This window comes from Cryptomeria japonica, chromosome 11 (genome assembly GCF_030272615.1).
Source record: "Cryptomeria japonica chromosome 11, Sugi_1.0, whole genome shotgun sequence".
In the NCBI taxonomy this organism is placed as follows: Eukaryota; Viridiplantae; Streptophyta; class Pinopsida; order Cupressales; family Cupressaceae; genus Cryptomeria; species Cryptomeria japonica.
Genome location: NC_081415.1, coordinates 358,263,089 through 358,287,199, shown reverse-complemented (window position 1 = coordinate 358,287,199; position 24,111 = coordinate 358,263,089). Strand labels below are relative to the sequence as shown.

Below are 24,111 nucleotides of genomic sequence, written 5' to 3'. Positions count from 1 at the left end.
CATCTCCAGTACTTGCTACACCTGACTTCTCGAAGTCATTTGAGTTACAATGTGATGCCTCTGGTGAGGGCATTGGGGCAGTGCTTATGCAGGACAAGCACCCTATTGCTTATGAGAGTAGGAAACTTCATGAACCTGAGAGAATTTACAGCATTTATGATAAGGAAATGTTGGCCATAATGCATGCACTGGCCAAGTTTAGACAGTACTTAGTGGGCAGCAAGTTCTGCATTAAGACTGACCACAATAGTTTGAGACATTTCCTTGGGCAGCGTGACTTAAATGACAGGCAACAAAAGTGGGTCAGCAAACTTCAGGCTTACAACTTTGATATTTCCTATATCAAAGGCACACAGAATGTAGTTGCAGATGCGTTGTCACATCGTCCCCACCTAAATTCTATGGTCCAAATAGCAGAGGATTGGCAGCATATTATAGTGGCAGAGTATGCCAAAGATAGCTCGGATGCAAGTGTGATAGAGGGGTCAGTAGTGGACAGCAGGTATACAGTTGTAAATGAATTGATCATCTACAAGGGGAGAGTGTACTTGATCCCAGGATCGGAGTTGAGGAGTAGGGTACTGCGGTTTTTTCATGATGAACCGATGGCAGGACATCCCGGGTTTTTCAAAACCTACAGACAAGTTCGTGAGCGCTTCATGTGGAAAGGGCTCAAGGCGGATGTTCTACAATATGTTAGAAAGTGCCCTGTTTGTCAACAGAATAAACAGGAGCATACATACCCTGCTGGTTTACTTCAGCCACTTCCAATTCCTGACAAGAAGTGGGAATGTTTGTCTATGGATTTCATCACAAGGTTACCGAGAGCACAAGGACGTGATTGCATAATTGTGGTTGTGGATCATTTGACGAAGTATGCTCACTTCTATCCGATCACCACCACTTATTCAGCTATTCAGGTAGCAGAGTTGTTCTTCAGAGAGGTATTCAGATTGCATGGCTTGCCTCGGACTATTGTCAGTGATAGGGACACTCAATTTTTGAGCCACTTTTGGCAGAAGCTTTTCAGACTCTGTGGGACCAAGCTTACACCGAGCACCAGTTACCACCCTCAGACTGATGGCCAGACTGAGATAGTTAACAAATGGGTGGAGGGATACCTCAGGAACTATATTTCAGGGCAGCAAAAGGCGTGGGTGAAGTGGATTTACCTATGTGAGTACTGTTACAATACCACTCACCACATGTCCATTCAAATGACACCATTTACAGCACTGTACGGGTATGAGCCTCCTAGTTTCATTGACTTATTGCTGAGTGACAGTAGGGTGCCTAGTGCGGGAGACATGATACAGGAGAGCCAGGACATTGTGAAGACTCTTAAGGAAAATATAGCCAAGGCACAAAATCAGCAAAAGCAATATGCTAATCAAAAGAGGACAAAGAGGTCATTTGAGGTAGGAGACATGGTGTATTTGATGTTGCAGCCTTATCGACAGTCTACTCTCAGGAGGAGTGGAGCAGAGAAGCTCAAGCCACGATATTATGGCCCTTTCAGAGTAACCAGGCATATAGGTGAGGTGGCTTATGAGTTGGATTTACCGTCCAAAAGCAGAGTACACAATGTGTTTCACGTGTCACGTCTCAAAAAGGCGTTGGGACACCGTATTGTTCCTTCCACGGTCTTACCACCCCTGGATGATGAGGGAAAGTTGATACTCGTACCTAAGGCTATCATTAAGTTCAGGGAGAGGAATTTCAGGAGACGTACTATCACAGAGTACCTGGTGAAATGGAAGGATTTGCCGATAGAGGATGCTACTTGGGAGAGCAAGGAGATTTTACAGCATCCGGAGTTGAGATTGCTTGAGGACAAGCAATTTCAGGAGGGGCGGACTGTGATGTCCCCTTCTAGTTGACATTTGTCAGCTAAGTAGATTAGCCTATCACTGACCCTCGTAGGCTGATGAGGTTGGTTAGAGGGTCCTCCGGAGTTTGATTCATGATCTTCAGAGTGAGCACTCCAGGACTGGTTTTCGTTTGAGGTCTCCAGGACTCCGTTTGAGATACTTTCTATTTTTAGCAGTCCTGCTATTTATAGCCAGTGGGTTGGGCAGGGGCAGAGTATGGTTTGGCAGTCTCCAGTTTAGATGGCAAGCAATTCTGATGAATACTTAGAGAGATATTAATATTTAATTATTTTAATTAAATATTAAATGGGCGAACTTTAATACATCAGAGGCTGTGAAATATCAGTTGATCTTGCGTATTCAGTTGGTTTCATTCAAGGACCAAGCTTGTGCTAATTAATTAGAGAGTCACCGTCAGTCTTCAGTGTTTTGTTTGCAGTAGCGAGAGGGAAACAGAGGCACACAAAGGGGGTATTAATTGGTGGTTGTGGGGATTGTACGGTTGCTTGGGAGTTGCGCCAACCACCTGAAGGAGGCTGTGATCTGCATGTTGGAGGGTTGCAAAAATATATTAAAAATAAGCAAAAGGTGTGCCTAGCCTGGACTCTTCCATTAAGCTATCATATGCAAGCTGTTCGGGCCAGTCTGGAATAAATTACAGCATGTTGTCATAATGGACTGTGTATGACCAGCAAGAAGGAAATAAGGGGTTTCAAAATTTCTTGGTATTTATCAGTTTCCTCTCTAGTATTGTTTGTTTATGTATTGAGGATAAATAAAGGTTGAATGAATGTAATAAGGGTTTGATCAGTTTACTATCGAATTATAATTGATTTCTAGCAATTCCCCATAGTGAGGGTTTGATGTGTTTGGGGATGGCTTGAATCCCAAGGTGAGGTTGTACAAATTGTCGGGGCCCTGGAACCTTTGCATAGGAGTGAGAAGTTGAACCACTGAACTTTGAGGACAAATTTCATTTTGTTTGGAGGTATCCAGGTGAGAAAAGACTAGTATATGAGCATTGACATGGATTATTGGGAGATTAGTGGTGTTTTTCAAGGGTTGTACCTCTAATCTCAACTAGCAAAACCTTACTGGAGCAATCTGGGCATTGCTGCGTATATTTTGGGTCCTATTTGTTGGATTTCCGAAGTTGTGTGGTGTATCTGGTAGGTTTAGTAGTTACGAACAGTTGAATAAAGTGTGTAGGAGTTCAAAAGAGGCCATTGTGAGGCTGTACAGGTCTTTATCCTTGCTATTCCAGGCTGATATAGACCTGCCCTATGCTTAGAAGTGTTAATCAAACCTGTCCTCAATAATTGCAGCCAATCACCAGGTCTTTGAAGGCAATTCTTTGGGGCTGCAACCTCATGTGAAATTTGATTCTGTCCACCCACTAGCTTCAAAAGGTTGTCTAGAGAATACTAGAATATTGCGACATTGGTCTGTGTAGTTTGGAGAAGAAATTGGTGTGTTGAGTGATTGTACTGTCCCCATTTTTCGAGTGATCATCAAAAAGAGTTTTTTCTAGCCTATTTTATTCTCATAGGCTAGTGTGGGTAAATAAAAACAGAATAAATTAATTAAATCAATTATTTTAAAGTTGTCCCTAAAAATAAATAAATCATAAGGATAACTTTATTTAATTAATTTAAAGTGACTAAGTGAACAATAAAATTAACATCATAAAGTCGCTTTATTTTGAAATATTAAAATCACTTTATCAAATAAAGTGTACCTTCTAGAAGCTTTTGAGGAGGTTAATTTGGAATCTTCTAGAAGGCTCAAGTGAACCTTTAAAAAGGGAAGAGCTCCAGCTATTTGGTATTGTTGAGTTTATTTCTTCATATTGGATATTTTCCTTCGAGCTGCAAACTAGGGTTTCAGCTAATTTCTAAGGATGAAAATCCTTAGGATTTGGGAGATTGGACGAAAACCCATTTCTCTCTTGAGGTGGATTTACTTAGAATTCACATTGGAGTTTCAAGAATAATTTTCTACAGTAACCAGCATTTGCTACAGTGCTGCTACAGTATGGCTACAGTACCTTCTACACTACCCGCTACAGTATTTGCCACCATTGTTAGCTTATTGCAGGTTTATGGTATTTTATGGGCTGCAACAAACTAGGGTTTTGGAAAGATAGTCATATCAGCCAGAGTTTGTAGTATCTTGCAGATTGAGGACGGACTGATTCAGATTTGAAGGTTTAATTGGCATATTTTCACAAACAAATGCATTCCTATGGTTTGGGAGGTTTAGTACTTGTTTTGGAGAGCAACTTGGTGATGGATATCGTTCATTTGTGTGCAGATTTGTGTTTCAGACCTCTGTAGATTCATTGCAAGCTTCAGTCAGAGGGTTTGACAACATATTGTGGCATTGTATTGACACATCTCTCATCAAGGGTTTGAACCAGAGTTCCCAGACTCGCCACGAGTCAGGCGAGTTCGCCGAGTTGGCGAGTTCGCCGAGCTCAGCGAGTTTTGCTGACTCGGGACTCGGACTCGGCGGGTTTTGACCATAACTCGCCAAGTCCAAGCTCCAGGACTCGGTCAGCGGCATGTGCAAATTTGGACTTTAAAAAACAAAAAAATAAAAGCTTTTTGACATGTTTTTTTTTAATTTCTCTTTCATTTAACCCTAAAAGGTCTTCTAATTGCTAGTTGTGAGAAGAAGAGAGGAAGGAAAACAAGAGGCCATAGATTTGCAACCAGCAGGGAAGAAGAGCATCAAGGAGACCACAAATCACATTGGGGAGGCCATAGGCTTGCATTGAGAGCATCAAGGAGTCCATAGCAAGAGTTCTCAACTCATTTGAAAGAGGTAAGTGTTAAACTTTGTAGATTTTGTTGGTTTTTTTAGGTATGTTAATGGATTTTTTTCATTTCTTTGTTAAATGTTTTTAGTTTAACAGTTAACTTTCCAAATCTTGAATATTTTTATTTTTTTAGCTTAAATTCAATGAGAGAAGTAGAACAATAGCAAAGTGCAAACCCTACATTTTTTTAGAAAAAATTTGTAAACATGTATTTACAATTTTTTCTTAAAAAAAGTAGGGTTTGCTGATTTTTTCTATTAGTTTATAACTTTATAAAAATTTATTATTGCAGCAGCCTTCACGTTTAAAAAACATTCATTTTTCACAATGCCTAAATAGGATGAGGCTTGGAAATATACTGAAGACTTTATTGGAAGACAAAAAAATCAAACAAAATGTTTTTTTTGTAAAGAAATTAATTTTGGTGGCATCAATAGATTTAAATACCATATTGCCGGCATACCTGGCCATGATATTGAGGTATGTAAAAAACAAACTGCCGATGCAAAACGTTTCTGTTATGTCCAATTAGAAACACATGAACAAGAAAAGTTAACTAAGAAGAGGCAATTGGAAGAGTTAAGTGCTATTGGCTCCCATGCACCCGCATCCGCACCCACATCCGCAAACAGTGTTGGAGAGGGTTCTTCCATGCCTCCCTTTCGTCCTAGTGCTTCTACTAGTGCTAATGCTTCTACTTCTACTCCTCCTAGTGGCACTATTACCATTGGCCCTAGAGTTTGGAAATCCAGGTTGGATAGTTATTTTGTGCCATGCAGTACTCCTAGGGCACAACCCTCGCTTGAGAGCATGGGTTGGAACAAGGAGGTTCATGATGCTGCAAGAAAACAAATTTGCAAGTTTTGGTACTTTTGCAACATTCCATTTATTGCAGCCAAGTAATTCTTTTTTATTTGATTGCTTTAAGTTTAAAAGTAAATTTATAGTTTGAAGTTGAACTCTACTTTGTCTAATCATAATATATTTGTGACAGGTCTCCTTATTGGCAAGGCATGGTAGATGCCATAACCATTTGTGGTGTGAGGTTTAAAGCCCCTACTGATGCTGAGGTAAGTGGCCCCCTCTTGTTAGAAATGGTTGAGGATATGAAAGTTGAGCTAGAGGACCACCAACAGTCTTGGAGCCAAAAGGGTTGCACCATCATGACAGATGGTTGGACGGATAGGAGGAATAGAACACTCCTAAATTTTCTTGTTTCCTGCAGAAGTGATTGATCATGATTCATTCTAATTTGTACTTCCCTAAATGCATTGAATAAATTAAATTTTGATTTGTTGAAACTCTATTTTCAGGATCCACCATGTTCTTGAAGTCTATTGATGCTTCCTCACATGTGAAAAATGCCACATACTTATGTGAGGCTATTGAGGAAGTCATACAAGAGGTGGGGGAAGAAAATGTGGTGCAGGTGGTGACAGATAATGCAGCAAGTTATGTTGTTGCGAGTAAACTTTGAACTTTTCAAGTCTTGATGGAGAGGCATCTATGATCATTTAAAATTTTCTTAACACATCAAAATTTCTAATTAATTTAAAATTGCTGCAGGTAAACTTTTGATGGAGAGGCACCCGAAAATTTTTTGGTCTCCATGTGCGGCCCATTGCCTTGACCTCATGTTGGAGGATATTGGTAAGCTTGAATGGGTGAAATCAATAGTTGAAAGGGCCAAAAAAATCAGCAAGTTTATCTACAATCATGCATTGGTCCTTAGCATTATGAGGCAATACACGGGGCAAAAGGAGTTGGCTCGTCTTGGTATCACGAGGTTTGCCTCAAACTTTCTCACACTGAAATCCTTGATGAAATCAAAGGCGGCTTTGAGGCGTATGTTTGTTGGTGAGGAGTGGACTTCCTCATCCTATGCTACGACCACTGTAGGGATAGATGTGGTAAATTTCATTTTCGATGAGCCAGGTTTTTGGACCCCCTGTGGAGAAATCGTGCAGGTAAAATTATTACAATTTAACATTTAGTATCTAGTATCTACTATTTAGTAATTTAATTTTAATTTATTAGCAATTTAACTTTGCAATTTTGCTTTTTTTTATTTAATTTGTGACTTAATTGTTTTTGTTTAACATTATGTGTAGGTCACTAAGCCCCTCGTAGTTCTCCTACGAGTTGTTTATGGGGAGAAGCCCTCTATGGGCTATATATATGAGGGTATGGATAGGGCCAAGGAGGCCATTAGGTCCATATATGCAGGAGATGATAAGTATGGCCCCATTTGGGAGATTATTGATAGGAGATGGCAAAACCAGCGTCACAGGCCCATCCATGCAGCAGCCTATTACCTCAATCCGGCATTTCGATTCCGTGATGACTTCAAGGCGGATGAGGAGGTTCTTAGTGGCCTGTATACAGTGGTACAGAAGTTGTGTACTAATGGCACAACCTCGAGTACAACACTCCAGCTGGATAAATATAATAATCAAGAAGGAGCAATCTTCACAAGCAGCATGTGCATAGAGGCTCGGACACAATTGCAGCCAGGTAGAAATATATGTAAACTTAAGATTCTTAAGTTTATGGCTTATGCATTTTAATTTTTGATTTTATAATCTAGCCTTAAAGTTGGAAATGAGTTTGATTTTTTTTTCTTTTCGCTATTTCAAATAGATGGTGGCAAATGTTCGGGCCCTCAACCCCAAACCTTCAAAAAATTGCCATCCGTATTTTGACTCAGCCATGCAGCGCTTCTGGATGTGAGCGCAATTGGTCCATGTTCGTGCACATCCACTCGAAGAGACGTAATAGATTGTCTGTGGAGAGGTTGAATGATCTTGTTTTTGTTCATTACAACCTCCGTCTTAGGACCAGACAAATTTTGGACACTGACTCCGCTCCGATCACTTTAGTGGAGAACGATCCAGAGTCTGAGTGGATCACTGAGTCTACCGATCCTGTCTTCACTGAGGAGGACCATGAGTGGGTTGACCAGGCAAACAGAGATGCTGAGGCTATGGCTATGGCAGAGGAGGAGGATAGAGCACGATCCGGCACAGGCACAACTAATGTTGATCATTGTGGCACCTCACAGGCGGAGACTATGGCTACTCAGTCATCCAGGACCTACCTTAGATGCATTTGTAGGAGGTAGACAAACTACTCTGAGGCTGAGGATGAGCTAGAGCCTGAGCCATAGACTTGTTTTTGTTTACAATTACATATATGTTTGGAAACATTTGATGTCATGGATTTTATGTACATTTGACAACATTTATAACTCTATATATCTATGTTTTCTATTTCCTTAAGCTACAATTTACATTTCTACCCATGTGATGGATGTATGTTTATGTATGTGATCAAATTAGCTTCTATTTGATGATGTTATAGTGTGTTTAAGCTTTATTCAATAATGGGTGCATGAAACAAGTTTTAAATCATTAAAAATCTCTAAATTTCAAGGGTTTTTTATTTTGCCGAGTCATAGCCGAGTCACGAGTTGAGTCGGCATTGCCGAGTCTGAGCCGAGTCCGAGTCTGGGAACTTTGGTTTGAACGCTCCATTCCTAGACCTAGCCGCCATCCTTTGGAAGTGTTTAGGGTTTGTTTTGGCAAGCATGTTATAACAAAATTGTATATCAGGGTCTGCAGTTCAGAAATCAGAATTTGGAGCAGCATTTACACCTTTCAAATATCATTAGACATCAGTATCATATGGGTAACAATCACTAGGAATTATGGCGATTCTTTAGAGAAAATTTATTGGTAATCGAAGGCTTCGTCAACATTCATTTTCAGACCTGAGTTGTAATCAGATATAAATGCTGGAAATCAGCCTTCTTCCAAGTGCATGATTAACGTAATATCATCCTTGTTTATCGGGTATGTTGATATGATGTAATGTCACTCAAATCTTCACTTTGAAATGGTTTGTTGATGGTTTCCTGTTAATAACAGCAATCTGATTTATATTTTCAGTAATACATATATTTTGTTTTCATGCAATCATGTTTCTATATTGTCATTATATCATTGCAAAAACATGCAAGCAATGGAACACACAAAACCCTTTCAAACAAACAAGAAGTCAAATCAGAAAATCCAGATCAGAACTCATAAATTGAACTCAAAACTCAGAAAATTAGAAAATAGAAGGTTGCATGACAAATGTTTGTCATAATGTCAAACTCTCAAAACTGAAAATTCTGGGCAGAATAAGCAGGAGTTATTACAGTGATGAATTTAGGTGATTAATGGCTGCCTTGACCTGCAAATAGCTATTTATTGCCCAGCCACAGCACCTGCTATCAGTTTCAAACCTACAAATGGTTGGTTACAACACCATATCCAAGGTATGTATTATATTAACTATCAAGTGCCAAATGTACCTCTGTTTATAGCTTATGAATGTTTACCTGCCATGATTTCTGCAGCAGCAAATTTATGAATGTTGGGTTTATTATAATAGACCTTGTAAACAGCAGTGCACTCTAATTGCAAATTTATGCTATTTCCTTTTATTGACAAAAATCTTGAACAGCAGTGATTTGCACATTGAGATATTTAAGTCAGACTATAAACCACAAGTAACTGAATTGTATTGTTCATGTCATGTTCTTTCAATTGGCAAAAAATTAGGTAAAAAAAATAGATAGGGGTGGCCATTACAATAAACATGTTTGCTGCCACAAACTTTATAATTCATATTCTGAAAGTTGTACTTTGTGTAAGACATTATACCTGCATCTTTCCCCATACAAAACACACGTAAATAAAAGGAATATGTAGCTAAAAGCAATTTCATTAAGTCACTCACCTTCCAGTCCATTTTTTTGCAAGCCATCCACCAGGCAATTGACTAAGAGCATATCCCCAAAAGAAAGATGATTGGACCAATCCTGCAGTTGAAGCATTCCATCCTAGCTGATGTGACATAGGAATTATTGCTACGCTAAGATTAACCTGCCACACAAAGGGATTGAGAAAATCAGCAAAACATTCATTATTTTTTCACAGCCCTCTTAATCACAAATATGTACATGACAATTAAATGTCTTAGGCTTCTGCAGTACTTATTATTTGAAATGGTAGTTTATGGGATCTCTACACACACACACACATAGAGAGAGAGAGAGAAGCATGCCCAATCTTTAAATCTGAAAATCAAAAAGGGTTATATGAAGACATTACCATTGAGCATTCAATAGGAAAATTATACATTATTCACTTATTCTTCTCCAAAGGTTATGTTGAAGTGTAATCACTAATCATTCAAAATTTCATGACCAATACACACTAAGCAAAATCAATCATTTGGAATATTCAAATAGCCTCCCATATCCATGAACCATACTGAGAGAGCAAAACAAAAATTACCAACATGTGCTTATTAAATAAAAGATTTGAAGTAAAAAATCTAAATAGGGAGGAACACTGTGCACTATGTAGAAAGACATAAAATAAGTAGTTACATAAATAGTAATTCAACATAGGATTTAATCACATGTTTAAAATTTTAAAATTATTCTAGAAAACAAGTTTAATTAATTTTTGGAAAAAATAATATTAAAATAAATTGTACTAAATAGATAATTATATCTCTTATTAAACAGCATAAAATGCATATCCTATAAAAATTGTGTCAAACATGTTCACATTGCGCCTATAAAACTTGCTACAGTCCAAACACCATGAATTACCTAAAAGCTAAGAGTCCTCAAGAAAATCCACACATACTAAACAATTCAACAATAAAGACAAGACAACAGATACAGTAAAGCCCTTCCACATAAAATTGAATTATTCATATTCCACTAACATTCATTCAACACCCTCTTCTATGGTGACCAAATTCAGCAAACCCTATAGAATCCACGGGCATGCCACATGGGCCAAAAGTACCGAGACTACCTATGGTATGTGCAGCTGTAAGCAGTTTATCCTGGTCAAGCACCTCTAATGAGGCCATCTAATCTGACCACCTACTCTTACTAGTAATCATTTGATAGTAGCCCGTCAACATCCATGTAATATAGCATGGACCAGCTAGGACGGTAACCTAGGACCTCACACTGACAAGCTGGGTTTGAGTGAGCTACTAGGACCCCATGTTCTATTTTTCCTAGATTGTGAATTGAATTTACAACACCTCCCTCTCAAGCCACACACTAGCTTGAGCTCATTCATACTAGCTCTAACACCTGGTTGAAAAGCATGGACAAGCTAATACTTGAACTTGGGACCTCCCATCAGCATGCTCTCTACCACTGAAACCCCAATCCCACATAGGTTTTATTATTTCTGGAAAGATGATTGTCCAAATATTACGTTATCAATAGAAAGCCTTTCATCTTCTGGCAGGCTGCAAAGTGCATAAGTCCCAAGATGTAAGATGAAGCTATCTACTCAATTGTTTCCATCCAAGAATGTTCTATATATCATTTCCATTATTTAAAACTTAACTTGGTTGGGAAAAGGTATGCAAAGTGTTGTTGACGTGTTTTTTATGACTACGTCGAACACAGAATAAAGTTACCAACGGTCACCTTACTCTCTCTTGATCAAAGTGCAATTGCATGCTAAGATTGCAGGAAGTTCAAACAATCGACTCCAAGGTTCCTTTATGCTACGGACGTGACTCAGTTGGCTGATGTGATTGCTGGTAATCCAAGGGGCCTTACGTTTGGATCATTCTTTCACTTCTTTGTTGTGGCTAGAACACCATCATCGGATATGGCAATTTTGTGATGCTTCTGCTTCAAACGAACTAAAATGAACTGAAAATAAAAGGGAAAGGGTTTAGAAGGACCTAAATTTACTCCTAAGGGCAGTGATATCAATAGATAGTGCTCTAGTCGACAAATTCCAAATAAACCAAGCTCTGCTTCGCCAAGTTTATCTACAACTCTGCAAGAACCGGTTCAATCTTCTAAGGATGTTGAAGAATTTTCATATTGAGAAAGTGCATTTGAATACCCAACACAGCGCAATCCAAACAACTATCCACAATCGAACTTAGCCCAAATTTGGGGGTTCAGGCTAACTTTACACTGCAACTTACAATCAATAAGATGCAAAAAGTATGAACCATGGAAATTCATCAAACACCATTACATTCTCCATTGAAATCAAAGCACTATGCTACTTCTTCTCTAAGTGAGGAAAGTGAAACCATGCAAGTTTTGAAAATAACTTAAGTGGACACCATCAGAGAACAATGTTTCACTGTTATTATCAATAACTTATCGCAACAATTTCATACAAGTCTCCCTCCCCTTACAAATGAGGGGGGTCACCCCTTTATATAGGCCTCGGGCCATGATTACATGCAAAACCCTAATTAGGGTTTTCCCTAAAAGATTCCCCACACATGATGCAACAAGGTGGGAATCAGAAATTAATCACCCATCATTCCCTTATACAATTAATTCAAAAGTACCCAAAATAGCATCCATTTGTGCATTAAATGCACCATCTTTACCAAATTCGCCCACATGCACTGAATGTTCTACATGCAAAATTGCCATGTTGTCATAAGTGTCCACCTTTCTCGCATGCGACAACAACATGCAAAAGATGCTCCACCACCCCGCCATGCATTGACTTAGCCGCCCCTTGGTCAAACATCCCAACAATGAATGTGCCACCATGAAACCATAAATGCACCATCATCTCCTAGACGTGACGACCGAATGCAAAAGGAATCTGCCATTAATTCAATATGTGCTGACCTGGCTGCCACTTGACGAGAAACCCTTGGAGAGAAAAAACTTTAGGAGAGAGAATCTTTGACTCTGGAAGCATTTTATTTAAGTTTTTTGAACTTTCCTTGCTTTGGAAGAGATTTTCAACAATTTTTCAACATCTATTTTTTAGGAACTTTCCTAAAATTTAGATTCCAGGTCTAGCAAAGAGAGAATTCTCACAGGAGACCAATTATGCAAAAATATTTGAATCCCAACGAGATTTGATGTCTAAAAATAGATTTGTCAAAATTTTTACCGAGGGGTTTTCTTCTTTTTAATTCCAAAGGGCCTTCAAATTCCCCTTTGCCTTGGAGAGTTTCCAACCTTGGGCATGGAATTCACGAAGTGGTGGAATCCTTGTTAACTTCACTTTGGCGCCCCCCTCTAGTGTTTGGGCGTTATTTTCCATTGAAGGAGGAATTCATCAACGTTGGGTTTTTCCATGACCCCTCTCCTTTAGCGCCCTTCCAACTCCAAGGGCGCTATTCTTCACTAAGTGTGGAATTCTCTTCTCTCCTTGATGACCTTGGTTTAGCACCTAGATCCTTCCTTGAGCGCTATTTCCATCTTGTTATAGAATTTGGCATTTTGTTCATTTTCCAAGACCTCTTTAATTTGGCGCTTTAATTCGTAACTTCCATCATTTTCCTTGACCACCTAACTTTAGCGCTTTAACCATGTCTTGGGCGCATTTTGAGCTTGAGGAAGGATTTTGCCTTGCCTTGGAGTTCTTGATGGCTTAATGATTTTGGCACCTTCATCTGTAGTTGGGCGCTATTTCCACCTTCACATGGAAATTTACATTTTCAAAGCTCTCCATGGCATGTCTCTTTTGGTGCCCTAGGCACATTTGGGCCCTAATTCCACATAGAGGTAGAATTTCACCTTTTTCCATCCTTCCATGACAATGGGGTTTTAGCGTCGTATCCTATCATTGGACGTTGTTTTGCTCTATGGAAGGAATTTCAACACCTTCATCCTTCCTTGATGCTAGACTCGACTTAGGTACATTTTGAGCTGATGAAGGATTTTCTCTTTGCTCTCTCCTAACTTAGTCGATTTGGATGCTTTCAAATTCAAAATGCCACTTAAGTGATTTTCCAAACTTAGAAGATTTTTCATCAACGTTTCCACTTCTGGAATGGGTACCTCATGCTTAGCCATTTTTTGATCACTCTACTTGCTCTTTGACTTTTCCGAATTTAGAAATGATCGTAAACGCTCAGTCTTCAGTGTTCGCCTACGAGGAACCTGTCACAAATAGACTTTCCAAAAATAGAAACTTTTTCAAACTGTCAGTGTTAGAGTAAAATAGGATGCAGGGACACTTTCTAAAAATAGAAATTTACTAAAAATAGTAAGTAATTTTTGGCAAAATGAAAACATTCCGGGAAGCAAAGAAATCCCTAAAAAATAGGAACTTTCCAAAAAAAGAAGGTTGCTCAGAATTCGTTCAAATTTCACGAGTAGGTTCCTTAAAAGGCCCTAATTCCCATGCAACATTCAGTTTTTCCAAAACCTTAAAGGAAAGGCCTCAAATCCAAGTTTGAAGGGCAAAACCTTAAAACGAACAAAACGAGCTCCAAACTTGGACAAAATTGCTAAAACGAGTTGTAGACTTGATCAAATTGACCCCCAAACACTTGCAAACACAGAGGACTGACGAGACTGTTGCGAAAAGACCCAAAAACAAAGCCAAAAGACCAAGAGGGCCTAAAAAGTAGGGGGTCCTGTTGATGTGTTTTTAATGCACATGCTAACACAGAATAAAATACCAAGGTATCTTATCCTCTCTTGAACAAAATTTCCTCAAATGTTGAAGATTTCGCCGAAGGATCAGTCGAGGCAACTCCAAGGTTCTGGTATGTAGGTTCTCTACTTGTGGATAAGCTCTTGTGGTATGATGTGATTTTGCTGGAATCACAAGGGGACTTACATTCGAATACCTGAGCATCTAATTTGCTGGAACTCAAGTCCTATCTACTGGCTGGAAGATAAAGAAACATCAAAAGATACAGGGCTTAGAAAGTCTACTCTAAGACCTAGAATGCGAGAAAATGGATGAAGAACTAGGTGGAGTCCTACTGGGCTGGGTCTCACCATCAAATTGAACAACCTGACACCGGCTCAGTGCGATCTTCTAAGGGATACTTCAAATAGATTCAAATCATACACCGTCAAACACTGATCACCATTCAAGATAATGCATGAACAATAGATGTGTAATGACTTGAAATTAAGTTCATTCTATGCCAATTGACCACGCAAGGTGCACTTACAGTCAGCAAGAGACTAGTGGTTTGGACTAGGCGGATTCCACACAAGTGCATTCAACAATTTTCTCCATTCAATCTAATTATTTACCATCTAATACAAAGATTCAACAAGAGACCATGCATATTGTAAAGAAACGACACATTTCACCATGAATTCAATGAATATGGAGCTTATTTACAATCAAGGGCAACAATTTCTAGCCTTGTCTTCCTAATCTACTCTAATTGCTATTTTATTCACTATTCTAGCTACTAACTCTCTTTTAGCTAATTCCTAACTATTAACCTTTATAAATGAAGAGCCAAAGCTTTATATAGAGAGCTCTCTACAATTTGATGGCTAGGATTTCGAGATGAAAAACCCTAATTAGGGTTTGTTATAACAAACTTCCTTAGTCAATGAGAAAATTACATTCAAGGAGTGAGGACCAATAGGAAGCAGGGGTAGGTACATCGAAGTTTGTGTCGTCCCCTATGAGTCAGGTACATTGAATCTGGATATGCTGAGGTTGACCAATCTGGTTAGAGAAACAGTGACTGGGACGCCACCTTGTCTGGCGTTTGTGTCTTGGTTGATCCTCCTCTGTCTTTTGACGCGATGAATGATGTACCTCCTTGACTCCCATGTGTTTAATGAGGCCTCCTCACTGTCAAGTTTTTCTTTCTCTGGTAGCATACCTCGCCTTGTAAGGTCATTCTTCTCTGCCATCATGTGGTTTCTTTGTGTGGCCAAGTGAAGGTTTTGGAGATAGCTTGCAACTCCTTGAACACTTGTAGTTTTCCAACGCTTCAAAACACCCTGACTCCTCCTTTATGCATTTGGAATATCCTTGATGATGGGCTTGGAAAAGGTCGTCCTTGTCCTAGCCTGATCTCCTTCCATCTGCAAAACAAACCAAAAAATGATTAAGCACACATGATCTTAATATGGCATTTCTTACCTTAAATCATCAAGAAGAAGACATTAAAATAAAATTTGCTTTAGGATCCTCCCTAGGGACAAGCCCTATAAGACTTTCGCTCTGGACCCTTTGGAAGGGTCAGGAGCGAAATTCATGATTTGCTTGTTTTCCCTCACTTAGCTTCATTCTTCATCCCTTAAGTCATTAAGAACAAGTCTTTGGGCTTCAAAATTGTTTGGGAATGCACTAGCTTGTAGATTGGAGCAAAGAATAGTGTCTTATGAAGAAATTCGCTCTGGACCCTTTGGAAGGGTCAGGAGCAAAATTCCTATTTTAGGTTGAACTCCACCTTCTTCTTACCTTGCTTTGCCATGATTCTCACCTTTGGATTCCTCTCTCATGAAGACAACACTTGCTTGACCCCAAAAAAGGCCTGAAAGGAGAAATTTGCTCAAAACCATGGCCAGGGACAGGACCTATTTAGAATTTCGCTATGGACCCTTTGGAAGGGTCAAGAGCGAAATTCTTGTTTTAGCTCAAAATCTTCACTTTTGGTGGTCACAAGCTATTCAAAGGCATGCCTAGGGGTATCTTCAAGCTCAATTCACCTTGATCAACATTTGGCTTAACACAAAATTGGAAGAAAAAGGATATTTTGAGAATTTCGCTTTGGACCCTTTGGAAGGGTTAGGAGCGAAATTCAAGATTTAGGCTTGACTCTTCATTTATTCAACTCCAATCTTCTTTGCAAGGCAAATATACATCACTCCACTTCCATCCACGCCATAAGAACCAAGGTTTTGACCTCATCTAAAGAGAAAATAGGTGTTTTCAAGAATTTCGCTCTGGACCCTTTGGAAGGGTCAGGAGCGAAATTCACACTTTTGCTCAAATTCCTTACCTTCTATCACTTGACTTTGTCTTACACAACAATTCTCTCTTCACTACACCATAAGGACAAGGTTTCTTATGCCAATTAGGACCAAGAAAGAGAAATTCGCTCTGGACCCTTTGGAAGGGTCAGGAGCAAAATTTTCATTTTAGGCTCAATTTCCTTATTTTACTCATTCCAACTTGTTCACAAGGCACAAATAGATCCTTCTTCACTCAGTCAAGATGCAGGGGCAAGCTTTGAGGTCTAGACTGGGAGCCAAAGAGGTTTCAAAGGAAATTCACTCAACTTCTCCATCACTTCCTTGATTAAAATGCCCTAGGTCTCAAAAGGCAAGATTGCTAGCAAGATACAAGGACTTCCTCAAACTCAGCCCAACCTAGAAACAAGAGCAAGGTTTGACCTAAGGAAGACTTTCAAAGAGACCCTGACCTGGAGCATCCACTGACTCATCCAAGCTCAAGCATAGCCTGCTATCTTAGTGATCCCTCTGGCAACTCCCAAAATGCAAAGGCTAATAGACAAGAACCTAAAAGACCTAGAAAACAAACCCTAGAAGGCAAAAAGTAGGGGTCCCCATTTGTAATGGGGCGATGTGTGAATACGTCACAACAGGTCCCCATTTGCAATGGGGCAATGTGTGAAAACGTCACAAGTGCTAGGCATGAACTATTACAAGAACCCATCTGAAAATAATGATTTGTCCAAGAGGTAGAAAATATCAATAACACTCATTTTTGTAACATAGCCTCAACATTTGTTAATACACACTTTGTTAATGGACAAAAATTCTATACCTGGAGAAATATACCTTTGTGAACAACTACTTCAATAGATCACCCTTATTTACCTAAAGAGCAAACCATTGTACACCTATCAAAAAGACCCTATTCACCCTTGTACTTCACATTGTTTCAATTGTTTTGAGTATCATTTGTGTCATATTGGCATTCTAGGTATGTTTGGAACCATCTAGGTGTTACAAAATCTTGTCATTTCTCTCTTCCCTTTGTGTTGGAATGTGATGCATTTGGAGATGTGATTGGAGCAATATCTATGCAGAACAAGCATCCGATACTATTTCAAAGCCACAATTTAGAGAAGCAAAAAGAATGTTTGCAATCTATAACAAAAAGACATTGTATATTATGCATACACTAGCCAAGTTCAAATAGTGTCTAGTGAGTGGCAAATTTATGGTGAAAACAAACCACAACAGCTTGAATTACTTTCTCAATCAAAAGGACTTGAACGAAAGACAACAAAAATGCATGAGTAAACTACAAGCCTATGACTTTGACCTTGAATGTGTTAAAAGAAAGAACATATTAGCTGATGCCTTGTCAAGAAAGACCACTCTATGCTATATGTCCAATATTTCAATTGACTAAGAAACTAATATTTTAATAGAATATTTCAAGAATTTGTTTGCTACTGACATCATGCAAGGAAAGCTGCAAGATAATAAGTACAAAGCAGAAAAAAAAATCATCCTCTATAGATTGAGCTTATCTTGTTGCTCTTGTTGCTATGTCGAAAATGAAAGATAAAATCTTGAGGGCAACCCATGATACACCATTGGCCATGTCATCCTAGATATTTCAAGACATGTAGACAAATCAAGGAAATATTTTCATTGAAAGAACTTTTTTTGTATTAATTATGAGGAGAAAAACCAGTGCATAATATCAGCAATTAAACTGTCTTAACTTTGAACTGATCAGACCAACAGACCTGGACTAACATCTAACAAAAAACGTGAGAATCATAAGTTCACAGAGCTTCTGACAGACCAAAAATAAAAAATATGACCATTGTACAAGACTGATATAAAATGACTATGCACATGATTGACTCTTCCAAGACTCTTCAACAGTACAAAATAGCACTAACTATGCCCATGACTGAATACAAACCATAAGCAGATAAAATCACTGATCCAACCAGGACGTCCACCCTAGGGGACCCTCCATCCCAATGGCTGTCTTGTTGCTGTTGACTGGAACTGCTCCTAAGGCTGCAAGCTGGGCTTGATATTGTCTCTCCATTTTCCTTCCTTCATTGATTTCGTTCATGAAGGTTTCCAAAGCATTAACAAACGGGGTCCGCTCCATGTTGAACCTGCTCAATGTATATCCATGAGAGAGCTCCAAGATAAAGACTCTAGTTGTTCCATCTTCAATGAACCTTTCAAACTTTTTCTTGGCTAGTCTCATAACTATGGAGACCTGCAAGTCAACATGATGAAAAATGAGTCTCCTTAGAGACTCGGTAAGCATCCTAACTTTACCCTGATACGTTTCCTCATTCCTAAGCTTCCAAATATAACAAAGAATTTCACAAGATAATACAAACCAAAACAAATTACTATCTTTTTTCAAACCATGAATGTAACCAGTAACAACATCCATATGCAAACTGTATATTAATTAGGTCCACCTTGTTAGGGAGGGAGATGCCTTTGATCCTTGGCGAAAGGGATGAGTCTCTCAACAGATAATAAATGGCATCCGAGGCAATGACAAATAGGGCAGGTGCCAAAGGGCAGCCTTGTCTTATTGATCTTTCCAAGTTAAGAGCTTGCGTTCGAGACCCATTGTGAAATATTCCCCTTAGTTTTTTTCAATTTTTTCCAATTACAAGCACCACAAGCACCTAGGATTAGAAAATGACAATCAAAAACACTGCTGAAAGTAACCCTTCCACTTTCTGATCACCAAGAGCCCAATGTGGGAAGGTGAGAAGCATACGATGATAAGGGGAATGTTAGCTCAATGATCTGTTAGAGATTACAATGCAAATACAATACTGGGCAGCAAGCCAGCCCCTTCAGCTTATCCAACGGGTGAAAGAACTTCCACAGCAGTTTGACGGTGCAACCAACCAATTACAAGATTACAAGGAACTAGAAAATAGCAACAATCACTCGACCACTTATCTAGTGGGAGAACTAGAAATGAAATTGCAATCTACTCAATCGCTTATTCAGCAGGAGGACAATGTTACAATAATAAAAGAAAGGTGGCAAGCCAGCCTCTTCCACTTATTCAGTGGGTCCTGAGCAAAAATCCAGAAATAGATAGTTGTTAGTACTACTAATCAGCTTTACAATGCACAATATGGATTTTTTGATTCTAAGATATCGCTGTCCAAAAGATAGGCAGCAAAGCCAGCCTCTTCCACTTATACAGTGGGACTAAGAGTAATCAAGAAACTTGTTGTTAGTACTACTAATCAGCATTACAAGATGAATATGAATGGTAAATCAAGTGCTGATAACAAGTCCAACAACTGCAAATAATAAGATATTCACTCCCAAACCAACATAGACCAACTACACCAAGAATGCACTCCACACTAACAACTTCAAACTCTGAGAATGCAAACCACACGCTGGGAAAACACAGACCAGCAAGCTAAGAACTCACGAAAATGCTCACAACTTTGCCCACACTCAACAGAATGACCCCCAAACAGTTGCAAATAAAAGATATCAGATAGGTGATAAAGCTAGACCCAACAAACTGCATCAAACACCCCCCAATGAATTCTTGCACGCATTCCCAGGCGGCCCAGCATGGTGCGGTTGGGGCAGAAATACAACTTGCAATATAAAAGGAAATACACAAAATTAAGCTCTACCAACTTACAAGAATAATCACCAAGGACATAGGAAGAGAATGAGCCACTACCCAGAATGAGCTAACACCTGGACAAAGAGTTATGAACGAAAACATGCTACAACCACACCAAACCAGCAACCTGAAAGCACACTAACAGCACTCCAAAATCGGAAAACCACAAAAATCTTCATCTTAATTGAGCTCAATCTGCTCCTCTAGATCAGAAATAGTCACACGGTTCGGCTAGGCGCTATCTCTCAAGCACGAAACTGAAGGCACTAGGAGGTATGCATCTCTCAAAGCAAGAGTCTAACAGTATTTCGACAACACTTCGTTATCATAGCAAATGGATACCCAAAATGAGAACCCAAGGCCTTTATTTATAATCTTCTCTCCAAATCGAACTTTCTTTCCCTCCAATATGGGATTAAACATTGACATTCGAATTTCTTTTAATTTGTCTTTCATTTCATTTCATTCCATCTCCTTCCCAAATCACCCAAGTGCATAGATGAGTCACTTAATTAAAATTGCCAATAATATAATAAGTGAGCACTCAACATAAACTTAGGGAAATGACTTTTAAATGTTTTATTTAGCAACAACGTATTTCTCCCTTAAGCAAATATCAAATATACTGTAAAGTCATAATCCCTTTTAATGAAATATACCTCCATGGGCATCCAAACTTAGGCTATAAGTTGATAAATTAAATATCAAATCGACCCACTTTATGTCATACACCATTTACGCCTAGGCCAAAGGGAGAATAATAAAGTATTAAAAAATACTTTATACCAAATACTGCTAAATAATCCGAAGGCTGGAATCCTGAAAAACTGCACTGCCTGCCATAGCTTCTGAACTGGACCACAACAACCTACCAAAAATAGCATTGCCAAAAATAGTACTTACTATAAATAGCACACTACTAATTTTACCACATTCTAAGCAGTCGTCAAAACTTACTAAAAATAGTAACTCTGGAAAAAGCCTTTGAATTCATTTGCATGTTACACTATCGCGAAGCTCTCTGAAAACCCAGAAAAACCCAGAGAAATAAGCTGCTCTCACCTCCACTTACTAAAAATAGTAAGTTTGTCAAACTCTGTTGCTTGCTATGCATGTACCATCATTGCGAAGCTTTCCGAAAACCCAGAAGGAATCCAGAACCCAAACTGACAAACTCCAACATGCTGGCCACCAAAAATGCCGAAACATCCTCCTAGAAAATAGGAAACCCTAATTCTACCTCTGATTGACCAACAGGTCTCAAATTGGCCAACAGACCCCGAAACAAACTAGAGCGGAAAAGGGGACATTACACATTGACCTCCACTTGAACAAAAGCGTCCTTAAGAAGAACCTTGACCATGCTACAAAATTCATTAGGGTAACCAAAGGCTTCCAACATCATAATGAGAAAGCTCCATTCCACTCGATCATATGCTTTCTCAAAGGCAAGGAGAAACATAGCCACATTCAAGTTGGTAGACCTTGCCCAGATCATGGCCTCCCAGCTTGTAATAAGGTTCTCAAGGATATATGTGCCTTTAATGAATCCAGTCTATGTATTACTAATAAAAATAGGCAATATATCCACAAGTCTAAGGACAATAATCTTCGCAAGAATCTTATAGGAGACATTCAATAGAGTGGTTGACCTCCAGTTCTTAATCAGAGATTTATCACCATCCCTAGGTAGAAGTTTGATAACCTCCTTGTTAATATCAAAATCTAAGGATCCATTAGATACTGCTTCCTCATAAATCTGTAGTAACCCTTGCTGATCCATTCAACATTTAACTTGTAGAATTCAATAGGCAAACTGTCTGGGCCTAGGGCATTATCATTATTCAATGTGCTAATGGCCTTACAAATTTCCTCAAGGGAAATAAGCTTTTTTGAGCGTGTTCGCTTCTTCAACAAATATTTTGCTTGGAATAAGACGTTTGCATTTCTCTCTAGCTGAAGCACAAGAAGTTTGTGTCTTCAGAGGTAAATAATTTCTGGTAGAATTGAAAGAAGGCTATTTTAATGTCTTCACAATCCACCAGATCCTTACAATCATCCCATATTCTATCAATTCTCTCCTTGTATTTCTTTTGTCTTAACATATTGAAGAAAAATTTAGAGCCTTTATCTCCTTGTTGTAACCAATTGATTCTAGCCCTAACTTTGGTACCTTGGATCTTGTTTTGCTGAATGTTTCTCAGCAAGTCTCTAGTATGAGCCAAAGACTAAGAGAACTTCAAAATGAATGGATCTCTTTGAATTTGGGCTTCCATCTCGTGGAGGTTATCTACTAAATCCTTTTCAAGTTTTCTATTATCCTTGGCTTTCTTTTTTCCCACAGTTTGCAGCAACATTTTCCAGCTACCCACATTATGATTCCACTTGTCAATGACAAAAGAAGTACGAAATTCCACCTATTGATTTGCCTAATCATGTATATGGCAATTACAACATCTTGATCCTCCAGAATCCTAGTATTTAAAATAAATTTATCTTCCTTCACTGAATTGAGTATGGCATTATCTTTTAGGCTAACATGGGTAACAACTGGATGGTGATCAGATAGGGTATAAAGGCACACTTTCACTAAGACTCCCATATCATCTTGCATGAAGGAGAAAGCATCCTTTTTTTGCATAGAATCTATCCAGCCTATGGTATATCCTCTTACGTCCTTGCTGGAAATTACATCAAGTAAACCAAATACCCCCATAATCATTCTTCAAGCCTTCCAAAGGGTCAAATAATCTTATCTTATTCTTCATTCTTACCCAGTGTAACTTCTCCCCACCCTTCCACTCCAGATAAGGCCCCCAAGTTTATCATCAGGGTGTTCGATCATATTAAAATCCCCACCAAGAATCCAGGGATATCTAGAAGGGTGCTTAGCCACCGCCACAACTTAGTCCTTTCATTGTAGTCGATGGATGCATAAAGAGAGCAAATACCAATTCTAGTATTGTGCATGTTAAGTGTAGCCCAAACAGCCCTATTGCATGGCAAGGACCCACTATTCAAGATCGTGTCCTTCCATTTTCCATTAATTAACAACACAACACCACCCTTTCCTTTGTCATGATTGGTGGAGAATTGAAGAGCATCCTTCCCTATGTATTTAAGGTTAACTTCTAAAGTGAACTTGATCGCTTTTACTTCCTGAAGCATCAATACGTCAATGTTCTTACGTTGGCAAAAAAACCTTTTGACAACATGTTTCCTATCAAGGGATTCAAGACCCTGAATAGTCCAAGTGATGTAGTTCAATGTCATGATCAACAATCAGGCAATGGGTTTCTTAGCAGCCATAAAGCTATTGAAACACTTGGGCGGTTCCTTTCTAGCATCATGTTTCTTGGGAAGGGGGGATTGTTTACCTTTAGGCCTTCCTCTTTTCCACCTAACCTTGATATATTTACCATTCCTAGCGGGCACCAGAATTTCTAGTCCATCAAGATTAGAATCCACAACATGATCTTGCGCTACGGATTACTCCACCATAGCAATCGAGATGCTAGAGACCGACCCAGCTTCCATGTCCGAGTCAAACTCTTGAGCATCTATAAGACCTCACAAATGCTCATCCTTTTATTATCATAAGGGACGATGGCAAGATTGTGGGTCACATTAAGGGCCGAGATTCTACTAGTAGGATCAACCTAAGTTACCGATTCGGGTACGAGTATGGGTACGGATTCGTGGGTATGGCAAAAAAAAATTCTTTGGGTATGGGTACGAATATGGGTATGTTCGCACATACATACATACATACATATATGTATGTATGTATGTTCAAACTTTATAGACTATATCATTGTATAACTACAAGAAGAGTGATAAATCCATAATTGCCAATAAATATCAAAAAATAGAATATTTTGATATCTCATTCATAATTTGCTAAGTTACCGGTTCCGGTTCGGATTCGGGTTCGGATTCAGGTACGGGTTCACGGATTCGGCAAAAAAAAAAAAAATTTGGGTACGGGTACGGGTTCGTC

At 39.0% G+C, this 24,111-nt stretch overlaps 1 protein-coding gene across 2 annotated transcripts in view; it reads right to left on the bottom strand.

Moving 5' to 3' along the window:
- Positions 1-24,111, bottom strand: part of LOC131040193 (probable anion transporter 6, chloroplastic) — a 284,449-nt gene that overhangs the window by 243,801 nt on the left and 16,537 nt on the right. For both annotated transcript variants that reach the window (XM_057973062.2, XM_057973061.2), the window contains exon 2: positions 9,478-9,623. In XM_057973062.2, the coding sequence (XP_057829045.2) occupies positions 9,478-9,623 (146 nt within the window). The remainder of the gene's footprint in view (positions 1-9,477; positions 9,624-24,111) is intronic.